The 14,969-nt window shown below is 49.3% G+C and overlaps 1 protein-coding gene across 3 annotated transcripts in view; it reads right to left on the minus strand.

Moving 5' to 3' along the window:
- The window catches only part of NTRK3 (neurotrophic receptor tyrosine kinase 3), a 219,917-nt gene that overhangs the window by 158,008 nt on the left and 46,940 nt on the right, over positions 1–14,969 (minus strand). For all 3 annotated transcript variants that reach the window (XM_075045072.1, XM_075045071.1, XM_075045073.1), the window contains exon 4: positions 6,254–6,322. In XM_075045072.1, coding sequence (XP_074901173.1) covers positions 6,254–6,322 — 69 coding nt within the window. The remainder of the gene's footprint in view (positions 1–6,253; positions 6,323–14,969) is intronic.

Here is a 14,969-nt window from a genome sequence, read left to right on the forward strand (position 1 = left end):
TAGAAACAACCTTCCAAACATATGCAGGTGCTATTTTGTCAATACAGTACTGCAAAAGGAGGAGGAGGAGAAGGGATCTTCTGGTAGCACACAAGTGTGTTAAACCTGAACCCTAATGATGCCACTTTGAATCTTTTCATAGAACAAGATGCCATCTGACCTTTTTTTTTAGAACAAACACCGAGTTAAACTTCACTCTGTGGCTTTTCTTTAGTTCATTTCTTTCCCATCAAAAGCACATAAACCTTTGCAACACAGGTACGAGGCTCAGACAAGCAACTCAAAGGCCAAAGCACTAAATTTAACAGACCAGCGCAGATTAGTGCAGTGACTTTGTGGGATTCGAGTTACGAGGCATTCCCCGCGTGCTATGATGGGTACGGCATGGTACTCTTCAGCACAGCCACGTTCTCCTCAGGATTCTCCCAACGTCATGGTATGGCATGTGGATAAGAGCCATGGACTTAGCTAACTTCAGATTGGGTAACCGGACTTGTAACCTGGGACCCAGCAGGGAGCTGGGGGAGCTCAGGGGCAACAGGGGAGAAATTCTGCTCCGCTGCAAATACTCCCACGAAACGAGGCTGCCAGGGACAGCCGCTGCCCTAGCACTTAAGGGCAGCTCTGTAAGTAATAGACAGCAGCCTTTCTAGCCCATTGCTAATTCATGAAGGCCCATGAATAATGCAGGAGCAGCAGGCTTCAGGGCAGAACTTGCTCATGACCTGCCCCAACATCAGTGATGTAACTTGCTCTAATCGAGACCCCCACAGGGCCTTTTGCACAAATTAACTCCCATCACCAGCTGGATGTGCCGAGTGCCACCAGCACATGGCATGGCACTGTGGGTGAAAGGGACCCAGATGTGTACACCCATTTTCCCTAACACATGTTGCAAAAGTGCTCTTGACCTGCAGGAGATGCCTTCCCTCCTTGCTTGGTGCCTGCCCTGCCAGCCAGTTCTCCAGAGAAGTGGGTGGGGATTTCCATGCTCACACTGTCCTGCACCTGCCCAAAAACCTGGACCTCCCTTTCTCTCCTCAGACCACATCCATTGCAGGGATCATTAGACGCTGCAGCTCCTACTAGCTCTTCTTCCCACAATTTCTGTAACACATCTCCACTACCTATGACCCTCTGCTCGCCGAGATAAATGCACCTTCCCTTCTCTGCAAGGAGGAGGAGCACCTCAGGGACCACAAGGTGCCCTTTGGCCAAAACCCACTGTCAGGCCAGAAGACATCACCATGTGCTGCAGAGACGTCTCTCATCACAGCGGGAAGAACAAAAACTGGTGCTGAAAGGCACAGCAGGACAGCCAAGAGGTCTTCAGTGCTGCCACGTGCTTAATGGGTGCAGCAGCACCACAATGAGAATTAAAGCCAGGGGCTCCTTCTCGTGAGACGAATCCAGAACAGCTTACTCCCGGAGAGAACAAGTAAACCCAAAGGGCATTTTTCGCATGTAGCCTTAGCCTGGAAATGTTGCCAAAGCATCGCTTGGTTACAGGCGCTCAGGAGCCGTGCGCAGTCCCACACCTTCTGAAGGCCTCGTTAAAACTGAAAATGCCTGTGAGAAATAGCAAGTACCACAGCCACAAGTGAGCTGGGCTCTCTCTGCACAAGCGGAGCTGCTCTCTGCATGGAGGAGTTGGCACAAAAAGGGACCAAACCTCCACACAAGCCAGAGCTATCCACCAGCCCCAGGCAAAGCAGAGGCTTGCAGCAGGGTGTGCTCTGGGCACAGCTCCTTCATGAAGCGGGCACACGGCAGGGCTTATGTTTGGAACTGAGGAAAACTGGGACAATCAAGCCCTGCACTGTCATTCAAGGGGACAATGACAGAGTTGAAACCCTAGAGCAATGCGGGCACCAAGTCAACTCTTCAGAGACAGCGATGCTGAAAGTGCCTGGCTGAGCCCAGCTTTGCTCCCCACAGAAAGCTGTACCCACTGCCTCCCAAAACTGCCTGGACAACCTACACCAGGGTGGACCAGTGTGGGAGAGGGATGCCATCAGCATCCCAGTACGTACTGGGACAGAGAGGACTTCACACGTAAACAGAACAGATTTTTTTTCAGGCTAGGCAGCTAAATGAGACACACGCCCTGCCCCATGCCTCCCCACAGCTAAAACAAAGCTGTCTGCTGCTAAAGCCTCTCAGAGGGCCGTGGAGATCCTTGCCATGCTTCTCCTGTCTGTTTTGATTCATATAAAACTGCTGCCAAGGTTTCATACCCTTGCGATTAAAACACTCTCCTACCTCAGGACTGAGACCGCTTCCCTAAGCTTGAGAACCAAAGAGCACCCAGCAGAGAGAACAAAATCTATTTTTCTTTTTCATTTCTATTTATTTCTCAGAACCAGGGCTTCTCTTGGCGGTCCAGCCAGAACTGTTATTTCCAAATCCCTGCCAGAAAGGGATGGAATAGAAAGGGAAGAACTCAGACAGGGAGCGACGCGTGGCGTCTGACAGCTGGATTAGCTAATGCAGAGAGCAGGGAAGTACCCACTGTCTAGCTACAACTCTATTAGTGTGACTGTTGGCGGCAATAAGTTTTTAAGCTAGAGGCACAGATGATGTTAAGTTGGACTCAACATTAACGGAGATGCTGCTGTGCCCCATCCCCACCAAAGCCTCTTGCTATAGCATTGCAGAATCTACTACAGGGCAAGCTGGCAGGGACTGCTGGTATTAGAAATGCTGATGGGCCGGGCAGAGCAGCAAGATGTTCAGGACTACAAGGTTTTATACAGCTAAAGATGTAATTGGATCCAGAGTCTTAGGTCTTTCCGGGAAGGAATTTCTTGAAATGTCAGCCCTAAGCTCTCTGAGGACATGACAAAGGAAGCCAAGGACATGACAGAGGAAACCAGCTGTGACTTCTGGATAAGAAAGGCTCTAAGTCCAATGTTTATGAGCTGTTGCATGTGTCAGATGCTTCCCTGTGCACACTCAGCTTCAGACTTAGGAGAGCTGTGCACGCATTAGCTTGAGCCTCGCCAGTCAAGGTCAGCCTGTGCTGTGGGAATTAGGGCTGGAGTTACTGGAAACCATTCCAAGCCTTGCTTCTGGCCAGGAAGAGAAAGAGATAATATTCTTTGGAAGTGTGCCTCATTTTTGCCATCCCTTCTTCAGTGAGTCAGCAGGGGAAAAGCTCAGCTCTGCCGAACAAGAAAAGAAACTCTGTTTTAAAGCAATACCATCTCCCAGAGCTTGAGATGCCTTGAATGCAGCCAGGCAGCTGTTTCAAGCCCCAAGTTGCCATCCACCTGCCTGGTCTCATAGCATGGCATGATCTTCACATTAGTCACCAGTTCTTTCATCCTCTGTGTTCACCATGAGTGGCTTTGTCAGGTCTCATGTTCTCTGGCAATCACCATGTCACATCAGTTGTAGTTTCTCTCCTCCCAACACTCTCCTGGAGACAATCCTCCCATTGCTTCCCTCCCCGCATGCTCCACTGCTCCGAGATGCCTCGTTGCAAGTCACGGTTTTGCCTTTGATGACTATCCTCCCTCTGGATCCATGGTCACCTGGTAGCACTGGGGCACTGGTACGCAATAGGAGGTGCCTCTGGTGAATGACTGCAGACCTGCACCCGCTTGGCCCACCAGCCGTCCCCGTAGACCTAACCCTTTTGAGAAGACCAGACTCTTGCCGGCATCTCTGTGTCCCTGGGGTCTTCTGGTCTCTCCACAGCCATGCACAAGTGCTGCTGCTCAGCCTGCCTTCCTCAGGCTTGCTGCCTCTGCATCAGTCTCTGTTGCTTACCGCTTTCTTCCTTTCCCGAGAGTTTTGGCTCAGCTTCAAGTCCTTGGCTGATGTCAGTCTGCAACTCCCTTTCTAGCTTTCACCAGTGCTTCACACTCACTTTATGTGGGCCATGTATTCTGTCTCCTTCCCAGATTCTGGAAGCCTTCTTGGAGCTCAGTGTGCCAAAAAACTGTCTTCTACTCACCCATCCTCTGCATTTCTAAAAAAAATACAATATTTCCCACTTTCGTGCATCCATTACTAATTTCTCCCGATCTTGGAGATTTGCTCTTCCTCATCAACAGGTCCCATCCTTCTAGTACTCAGGACCATGACAACCGCACAGTAGATGACACACGTCTTTAACTTAGTTCCCAACATCTTTACATGAATGATTATTCAGAGCCCATAGCTCAGGGTCTGCCTCCACGCTGTCTTCTCTCAAACAAATACAAAGTCCAGCAGGACAGTGTCATGGCCCCAGGGAGGACACTGCAGGCACACCCCCCTGCCCCATTAACACTGACGTCCCAGTGGGTATCAGCTAAAACATCCCTCTCCCATCACGCTTTGGGGAACAGTATCGTCATGTTATTCTGGTACTGACCGTCCTACCTGTGTTCACATGGATGGAGGGTCCTTACTGAAAAGGAGCCCAGAGGGAAACATTTGTCAGGAAGTACCAGTGACAAAGCAATTCTTCAGAAGAAAAATAAACTTGACCAGCCCAGCCAACAGCAAGCCAGACCCTGCAGACCCATACATTTGTAGGTCTAAGTTGATCACAAGCTGGTGCCAGGGGGTCATTTGCCAAGACCCCTTTCACAGCATGATGGCAGGAGAAGTCCAGCCCAGGCTTCAGCCCCATGTGGTGCCAAGCCTCCCCACGGGACACTGTGGACACCATGCATCACATCACTGCTGCTTTCCCACCTCATCACTTCTTCCTACCAACCAGCCCTGCGATCTCCCACATTTCTATCTGCATTACTTCCTTCATCAACTGGGGCTTGTTATCTCCAAGAAAACCACTCTAAGCACCGCCCCAATTGGAGCCAAGTAACTCAAACCTTCCTGTTTGCCAGGCTGCAGAGCTCTGGCCCCAAGTGACTCTACTGACGCCAGCCAAAGCCACCCCAATCACACCAGCTTCCCTGTTAGGATCACCATAGCAGGACAACACAGATGTATTCATCAGGTGGGGACAAGTACACTTTGCTGCCCAAACAGCAGCATCTCAATTCCCTTTGTGCTTGGTATTGGTCTTTTGAGCCTGACTTGGGCTGGCAGACCTGGGACAGGCCTGAAGAAACATAATATGACCAGATGAAACAAAGCCACATAAAAACAAGCCCCGTTGGAAGTATTCCCATTAATCTGCAGGCTCACCATTACCCCAGGCCCTGCCAGTGCCTCTAGCTCAGGACTGCAGCCCCGTTTGCTCCTCCACTCTTGGGTCTCTCTTGGGTAACAACCATCAATCTGAGTTTTGCCAGACAGTACAATGACAATAAGTAAAGGTCTAAGAATACAAATGACTCATGCTATTAAACTTGAAACCTGAGCCAGGCTTGAAAAATATTTAGAGCTGTAATCAGCGAGGAGACAAATTCCAAATTCAGCATTTTAACTCTGCAAGCCAGATTCCCCATCAGAAGGGCGTTTCTCTATTTTCTAATATCACTATTAGTATTTTTCATTTAACAATTTGACAGAAATAAAATACACTGCAGTAACACCGGTGATAACACACTTACTCCCACTTGAAAGACTGTCTTTATTCTTTCATAAGTCACTTCTAGCTTACAGCTCTATTGATCATCAGTGAGGATGAATGGAGCTTCCCAGGATCCTCTGGGACAAATCCTACATATATATATTTTTTTATACCCACCAAACAACTATTTCTAAAATTCAACAAAACAGGTCATCAGGGCAATGCTCCATTGATTTCGTGTCCACTTATTCTTCAAGCACAGTGCTGAATGCTCTATCAATAATTCAGCAGGCTGAAGGCCACCAGTGCCCCAGGAGAGACACTATCTCATCCACATTGGAGCTGGGAGGTGCCTCGATTGCTAGAGAGCAAGGGAGTCATTCGCCTAAAAAGCAGGGGTGTCTTATAAAGCATGTCCATCAGCTAAAGAAAAACAGTTAGCCCTACCCTACAACAGATGAGGATCAAGTATTTGAGAAGATTCACTCAAAATCTGGCCTAGTAAAGTGTTTCTAATGTGTTCCCAGAGTCAGTCAACCATTTACTACCCCAAGCATGACTTGTTCATCATCCTGACATTAATTAGCCAGCTGCTGTGAAGTTAAAAGAGAAGCAGTTCTGCTCTGGTGCTCCCATACTAGGGAAACCCTCCCAAGGATGGTGCTGCCCACTGGAGTTCCAGGTAATTATTCACAGGCTTCAAAATAGCTCTATTTGGAAATCGTTCCTCCTCTCAGCCTCCCCTCTTCTCCCAGGAGATACCTCCAGGGCGGGACTTACAGTTCAAAGAGTCGCAGGGTCTGGAAGAGTTGCCATGACAGAGTAGTGAGCCGGTTCCCAGAGAGGTCTCTGAAAATTAACAAGAAAAAAAAGTAGTCACGGTAAGTAATTCCTCCTGTATGTGGCCCTACCGCCTCCACAGAGCTCATCATCCTCCTCAATGGGGAAGCTGTCAAGCAGTTTAGGACCCTAGTTTAGATTTCATAATGAGGTATTTTAATGAGGACAAACCCAAATGGAAGTTTCTCATTTTACTTTTTTTTTTTTTCCAAAGGGAAAAATGGTTTATATCCTGCTGCAACATTGAGGGGAAAAAAAAACAAAAACAAAACTAAACAGAGCAAGATGTTTGATTCTTGCCCGTGAAACTGGAGCTCAACCAACCATAAGCAGAAAGAATAAGTCTAATTTCATAACTTGAACAGAAAATTAAGTACAAACTTCACGTTAAAAATAGTAACAGCCAGGTTCAAATGACAGCACAATGATTATCCAAGGTGTTACCGTATGATCTGCAGTAGCTGTGCGCTTGAAGTGTCCTGGTATGGCTGTGTGTTGATTGCACCCAGAGGTACCACTGCTACAGCAGCCAACAGCTCCCCATCCCTCTCTCCATCTGCCCAAACTTGCAAAGAGATAAACCTCATCTACCTGGGAGAGCTTTGCAACCCAGCAGACATCACCTTTTCAGCTGAAAGCCAGAGAGGATGAAAGAGTGTAAAAGCAACCGAAGTAAAACAAGAGGGGGAAATGCATTTGGGGCAGAGTGAGCAGAAAGAGAAAAGCCCCAGGTTTCTAAGGGCATGAGAAGATGGTAATAAAATGCTTTCTGTAGCGGGCAGCCTTGCTGGGGACGCCTGGCCAGCCTTAGAGCCACCAGCCGAGAAACCAGCCCATGGGGTGAGCAGAGGGATGGGTGGTCACAAGCTCTGGCAGAAACCCAAATACTCCCATATCTATGCTGGCCTCCAGAAAACACAGGAGGTGCTGTTTCGCACCCTTTGCTGAATGTGTCCAGGCAGGCTGTGAGCAGGCAGGGCAGCTCAGCACAAGGCTGCAGATGTCCTCCTGCCTCTGCCTTGCTCACTGGAAAGAGTGACAGAGGGCCAGAGGCATGAACCACCTGGAGGTTCATTAAAGCCTCAGCTGGCCAGAGAGGAGGTATGGGACAAGGTGGCACAGAAGTGACAGCAGTCAGCCCAGCTGTGCTGGGCTCAGCCCACAATCCTTGTTTGATTTGCAGAAACATGCTAAAACCAAGAGAGCAAATCCTGGAAAGGCTCCTGCCAGTGCAGGTCTGATGCATGAGGACTTGGGATGAGAGGTTCATTTGTTGCCTTACACCAGGTTGCAGCAAGGGCAGACACACATTGGACAAATGCAGAGGGCACAGCCCAGGGACCAACAAGGGAAAAACAACTCTGGTCCTGTCCCACCTACTACCAAGCGATGCTGCAAAGCTCAAAACTCTGCAATTAGGAGTGGGGAAGCTGCTGCAGCTCACACAGCAAACCATCATCCCAAAGGCTCTCCACGAGCCTGGCAGAAAAATAAGCCCAAACACCATGATGGCACAGTACTGCATCATTAAATTCTGGCTCTGCTTCACATCAGACTATCCCGCTGTGGAAACCATGGCAAACCACAGGTACCTCATTTCACATGACTAAGATCCCACCATTCCTACGGCTGTAGACAAACTGCTTCCAGCCTCCAATAAAGTTTAGAAAGGTGGCAAAAATAGCAGGTGAAGCTAAGCAGGAGGAGAAAGAAATATTGCAAAAATGCTTCTTTTATCCACCCCGGAGCACTGAGCACCTGGAAACTTTGCAAAGACAGATGAAAAGTAGGAGGGGAAGGAGAAGCTCGCTGCTACTGAAAAGCAAGACAGTAAACTCCCTCCCCCAAGCCAGGGAGAAGAAGGAAGCGTAAAGGGGGATGCATGAGAGACAGCAAGATGTGGGAGAGAGGCAGAGATGCAGAGGAGGGAGTGAATCTTGCTGGAATGTCCTTTCTCAAAGGTCATGTTTTGCTACATTAGGCAGAAATGTCAGGAGAAAATTGGATTCTGAAAGAGAAGAGAAAAAAACAACAGGCTTTCCACGCAAATAAGGGAATCAAAAATAGCATGATCGTGTTATTACAATTTAGGACACAGAGAGATGGAGAAAGGAAACATCCTCACTAATGCAAGGAGCTTTGCCAGGCAGATGTGCCCCGCTTCTCATCTCCTGCAGTCCCTGGAAACCAACGCCTACCACCTCCTCCCCTCAGACAACAAACCACGGCAAGTATTAGGCAAAGAGGAGATGGGTCTTCACTTGCACACATCTGGCAGGAGACTCGGCTCTCAAAGGGCAAAGCCAGTGTCCGAACCAACCTGACCATCAACTTCTGTAGGGCTGGTCGGGGGAACACACACCAACAGCTCTGTTTCAGATCAGCCAGAATACACACACAGGGACAAACGTGTTTGTCGTTGGAAACAGACACCTCAGTTTAAAATGTCAGAAAGGTCCTTGCAATGGACTCTTGCAAAGGACCCTGATCTCAGCACAGAGACAGAAAGGGGCTGCACACAAACACACATTAAAAATATGCCATTTCAGTCACAAAAACTCCAAAAGTCAGGTTTGGGTTTCCACACGCAAAGGGTACATCTGCTGACTGCTGCTAAAAAGATAGAGAGCTCCTACAGAGAAACCTCACTGCACAGCACTGATTTCTCCCCAGAATAGATCCATCCCGCCTGCCGGATGGGGCAGGTTTCCTGGGGAAGATAGCGTGTGATTGTGTAATTAGAGACAGTATCGCAGTACATGCACACAAAGAGATTAAATTACAGCTCCACAGGTGAAGCTCTGAGCTCCGGTGCTTTGTAACTCCTGTTTGGCACTCGTGAGGTTCCCCCCGTGCTCAAACCTTGGCTGCATGCACTGAGTTTCCCAGTGTTTTGTAGAGCATAAATGGGGAGGACAGGGGAAAATCAAGGCCCTCCCAGCCAGGACTAGACCTCTCCCAGCTCCAGCTGCCCGTTCTGCCTTCCCGCTGCTGTTTCCAAGGCTGAAAGATTGTTGTCATCTCCAAATTCCCATTGTTTGCAGTGACCAGAACCCCCATCATCCTGTGCCCGTGGCTGGGCAGTGCCAGGTCTCTCCTCCCCAACGGTTTGTTTTCCTCCCCACCCGGCCACTTGTCCCCAGCAGGCTGAATCACACTACCCATTGCTCTCCAGCCACTCCCAAATACTTCTCAGCTATTCTTAGATATTTCCTTATCCATGCCCAGATTTCCTATGATCTTCCTCATTTTCACATTCTCCCATCCTAACCCCAGTGTCACAAGAAGAGCGGCTGCTCCTCATCTCCCCTATTTTCTTCCCAAACATCCTTTGCAAAACTTCTCCCCTCAACTGGATCAAGAGCCATTCTACCTATGTAAGGAGACATCCCAGAGCAAAATCAAGTCTTCCAAGCAAAATCTGCCCTTTGACAAAGTTTCTTCCTCTCCACAAAAGGAGAATGTGTGTGCTCTGTAACAGGAGCATCACCAGTATTTTCTAGCTTGAGCAAAACAGCCTGCTTCGCCCCCTCTCTTCCACCACCTTAAACATTTGAGCAGGTTTTTATTTGAAACTAGGAAGAAATAATCTAAAAAAATTAATTCAGCCAGGAGCAGACACCCAACAGAAAACTTCAGCCTAAGCAATTAGAATTTGGCAGACTTATAGGAAAGTGGAAGCAGTCCTGTACTAGAGCATGCCAGACAACCTTTATAACAGCCTACGCATCAGCTCCACCTGTAATAAAATACAGCACATCACACATCGAGGAAACACAGCAGGAGTGAAGTGAAACGCCTTCCCTGTGTATTTCTCAGCAGTGAACAGGAGCCTGTCTCTCTCAGGACAGACCTGCCGTCCACACCTCCAGAACATACTCAGACTGCTTCTTTGCCATAGGACATTTTCTCCATCACTCACACAATGCTATTTTCCACAGAGACAGTCTTTTAGAAACAGCTGCCAGGGTCCTTTTTGCCTCCAGAGCAGGTTTCAAAGGAGTTGGGTAGGGAGAAGGGATTGGATGGATCTCACCTGGGCCAGGTCCAGGACAGCAGACACCCAACCCACTCATGATTCAGGCTCAACATCACTCCGCTCTCCAACTGCCGCAGCAGTCATGCTCCTAAGCCTCCTGCTTTGCAGACGGCTGGCTCATCCCACCATATCATGCCATATCCCTACCAGCCTTCTCCACCAACAACCCCATGCACGCCTCAAAGGCAGATGTTATCACTGAGTGACAGCAAAGTCCCAGTCCTTGCTCTCTCCCTCCATCTATCCTCCTCCTATGTTTCCGGAGGGGACACGTGGTGTCGTGCACGCTCTCCCACAGGCACTGTGGAGACCTTGCTGGGGACCGGCAGGGGAGGGGAGGTGAGCACTGCCATTTTGTCCCAGCACGAGTGACATATGGGGCCATGGAGGTACATCTGCTGAACAAGTTCCTCTGTTTAAAAAGGGATGAGTGGGTGTGGGACAAAAAGAGGAGTCTGGATCCCTGTGGGCCAGAACAAGTGGACTTCAGTCCGAGAGGAGACAGCGTGTTTTCTTTCCCCTCAGTTACCCAGCAGCCAAAAGTGTTTCCACTATTAAAGCCATTTTTATTCAGCTAAATTAAGCCAGTTGCCTCATTAATGACACCAACAAGCAGGAGCCCCTGTAATTAAACTGTAAGCTATATTATGCAGTTCAGCCCAACACAACGGCAGAAACGCTGCTGCTGAGGAGGGACCCTCTGCGCCTGTCCCTCCTCCACACATCTCCGTCCTCCACTCGCCCTTGTTTCCTACCTGACACATTTACTTCTGCATGGGAGAAGTTTTTCACACATCTTAATAACACAGTGCCACTCTGAAAATTCTGATCGGGATTAACTGGGCCGAGCAGCTGGGGCTGACGGAGTACGAGCAACTGCCTGCCAGAAATAAGAGGCAAGATGCACATCCTCAGCTACGGCCCCCAGCACTGGATATGCCTGTGGCACCGCGTGGGACTCCCTTGATATGGCCTGGGATCTGGGTACAAGAGGTGCTTCCCATCATCTCACAGCTCACTGCACCCTTGGCCAGGTGCTGGTGGCCACAGAAGAGGAAAATGCCAGCAGCCTTGCATGCTGCTGTAGGTGTAGGGGTAGCTCCATCCAGACTTCATTTCTGCAGCAAGCAAGCTGCTAAAGCTTTGGGTTTGAACCAGAGAAATGCTGGAAAGTCACTCTGGGGCTTGCTCGTCCCTGCCAGATAACTTCAGTGACCTCTAAAAGCAATGTTACACTCCCCACTGCCCGCCCTTCCCTCCCCTTCCCCCTCCCTCCTTTTCCTGTTTAGTAAGCAGCTTTGCTCATTAAGGGAAAAAATGTACTGTCCTCCCTTAATGAATGTGCTAAAATTACCCCAGAAAGTCCCAGAAGCTGTGGCAGTACAGGCCTCCCCACAAATCAGGCTCTGCAAATATTAGACTCAATTGAAATCTCCGATAGCTCAGCACAAAGCCCCAGCAGGACGCGCTTGAGATAGAGCCTGCAAAAGCACTGGGCAATGCCAAGCGCGTGCAAGCCTCGCATGCCTGGAAAGTGGAGTTAGCAGAACAGGACACAGTGTTAAATTGGTCAGCTTGAGATTTCATAGCTGCCAGCAGTTCTCCCATTTGTGCTCTCTGTCTGGGCTCAGCACCAGGACATGTATATTGGTGCTATGGAGGAGTAAGACAGCCGTGGTCTGGCATTACCTACAGTCCAGTTCTGCTCCTCAAGCAGCCCCTTGGCAACACCCAGGTCTTTACTGACCCCAAACACAGCAGAATCAAAAAGCCTCCATTATTCAATCTTCCTTTGTGAGTTTGGACAGTGTAGCTAACTCTCCTCTCTCGCCTCCATGGGTACTGTCCTATGCCTCGTAAGGCTTGTGTCACACTGTATGTCCCATAACATTATCATCTCATTCCCCCCAAATTATTTCTTGTTCTAAGGCTAGAGCCAGAATTTGCAATAATTTCCCAAACTCAAAGCATCCTGCATCAGAGGAGAGCAAGAGACCATCACGGGTGACACATAAGAAGAGATCCTACCACTCCATGTGCACACCCGCTAGCCCTGGAGGTGCAATGCCAGAGGAAGAACCACCAACCCCTCTGTATTTCCCAGCTGCATGACCTTGATTTGTAAAATCCCAACTGTCACTGAACAGGGCTGAAGGAGGAGGAAGGGGCTGGTCTCCTGCATTGTTCTTTAAACAATAGCATTACAAAACAGAAGTTGCAGAGCAAGTGGGAAGGCGTAAGGCACCACGCCTCCATCACAGGGCTCCAACGGCCCGTGCCAGCGACACATCTGCCCCACGCCTCTCCTCCCACTGCCTTTGCCAATGCAGCAAGCCATCTCCTGCTGCTGCCTTCATCACAGCCCATCCCAAAATACTTTAAAGGCCATTTTAAAGGCCATCTCCAACCCCATGATGTTTCCACACCCTCCAAGTCATCTCTTCTGAGGCATCTCCCAGCTGCATGAAGCTTTTTTTAGAGACAAATCACCCCTCAGAGGTATTGTTGCTCACAGTTTTGGTTCAGCACACGGTACAGATGGAAAGTCATCAGCAGATGTGGGTAATATTATCCCCTATGCTTCGAGGCGGATCAGATGTGGGGATCTGGCCCTCTGGACTACACTCGCCTCTCCCTTGTTGTGTGCAGTTTTTGTTGCTCTTCTCCAAAGACATTTGGGCAATCAGAGGACTCGAGGAAAGGTTAAAAGCTGGGTCAGCCCTGCAGTTGCTTTCCCTTTGCCTGCAAGCTGCCCTGCAAGGCAGAGTCCAGCAGCATCCACAGAACATGCCAGTCTTCTGCTCAAGGAAAAGAAAAATCAACCTGCAGTGGGCAAGAGCCCTTCCCCACAGCTGCCCTCCTGCAGCTGAGACATCCTCAGGGCTGCTCTGCTCCCACCCCATCTCTTCTCTCCCAAACTGTAGTAATTTTAGATCCATTAAGCCTGAAATATAACTGTATGCCGGGCTTTTCTCCTGCTTCGGCAGGCAGAAATAATACTGGAGATGCGTGCCTATTGAGAACAAAGGTTGCCAGCTGACAGTTCCAGTGAGGGGTTGGGTTTATCCTGCCTGTTTGCTTCAAATTGTATGTTTCTTTGAGCAAGGAACAGAGAACGACTGGGGAATGCCTCCTACTCACAGGTTTCCAGTGGACCTAGAGCAAACCCAATCGCTCTGTGCGAGAGAAGAGAACTCTGTGCTGTGTCAAGGCACAGCTCAAGAAGACGGCGTGGGAAGCAGAGCCATGCCCAAGGGGCATTTCCTAGCATCTCCAAGTATGCAGTGACACCAGCCCCCAAATATGTGCCCTCTCAGGCTTCCACATGTTTCCCACCACCTCTCCCTCGAATATACTGAAGCAGCAAGGACAGGTGCTCAGGAGGTACCACCCCAGCTGGGAGATCACCCCAAATGCACAGGCAGGCACTGGGAGGGCTGGACAAGGTCCACAAGAGCCTCAACTTCAACACATCGAGCACAGATGCGCTGGGACAGGGTCTGGTCTTCCCTTTCCCTCCTGAACTAGGACTGTGCTCTCAGCTGTTAGAGGGCTCTTGCATCAAATTTATATTGAAAAAAAAAATCCCCACCTACTTGGATGCCCAGAAATCAATGAGCCCTGAATAATCTCAAACACCGCTCTTGCAGGGGGTTAGTAAAGAGAAAAGTAATAGCTGGGCCTGAGTCCCAGTTTGCCTGCCTCAGGGAGGGGTGCCAGAGGCTGCAATGGGCTGGGACAGTACCAAGTGCTCTGCAGAGCTTCTGAAGAAAGGAAGGGGTGCAAATATGAATTTATATATATATATACACACACACACACACACAGAGATCTCCTAGCAATAGCAAAACAACAGGGCATAAGGCAGGCTAAGCTCTCGGCAGACACTGCTAAATGGTTTCCAATTAATTAACTGATTACATGATAGAACAGAAGGGGATTCAAGTGAGTGCTGTTGACCTTTAAGAATAATTAATATCATCAGGATCGCAAAACTCATCCAAGAAAAATAATTAGGAAGATTCTAGTATTGCCTCCAAAGCCACATCGAAGGGGGAGAGGAAGGTTCTGGTTAATTCAGAGGCACAGTTCCCAAGTATTAGCTAGCAAACCCATTTCTTCCTTACACTTGCTTCCCCCCACAGAGCTCCCACACACACATGTTTCTTCCCTACCCCAGTCAACCCTCCCTCTCCTCTCCAGATCTATTTTCCCCATCACCTCTTCTACACCCCATCCCCCTTCTTCTCCATTTCAACCTTCTTTCCCAATGACTCCTTGCTCCAATCCTTTCTCCAACCCTCTCTCTCCAGACTGGTCCCTGTCCTTCCCACAGCCACATCCCATCCCCTTCTCATCCTTGACCAGCCCCAAGCTCCACTCTCTGTCCTCGTGCACCTCAGGAAGGAACCCTGGTCCTTCCATATGACATGGATCCACTTCTTCTCTCCAGTCACCACTGGCAGCTTCATAGGCTGACAGAAGGCAAGTGCTCCATGTAATCACAAAAAAGCTCTTCCCTTCTTTTCCTCAGTAGTCAAATCCATCACAGAGGCTGGTCTGGGAAGCAGATGTGAGCGATGCACAAAGATGGGGAACTCTTGACTCCCTTTTCTC

The sequence above is a fragment of the Buteo buteo genome, chromosome 13, assembly GCF_964188355.1.
Source record: "Buteo buteo chromosome 13, bButBut1.hap1.1, whole genome shotgun sequence".
In the NCBI taxonomy this organism is placed as follows: domain Eukaryota; kingdom Metazoa; phylum Chordata; class Aves; order Accipitriformes; family Accipitridae; genus Buteo; species Buteo buteo.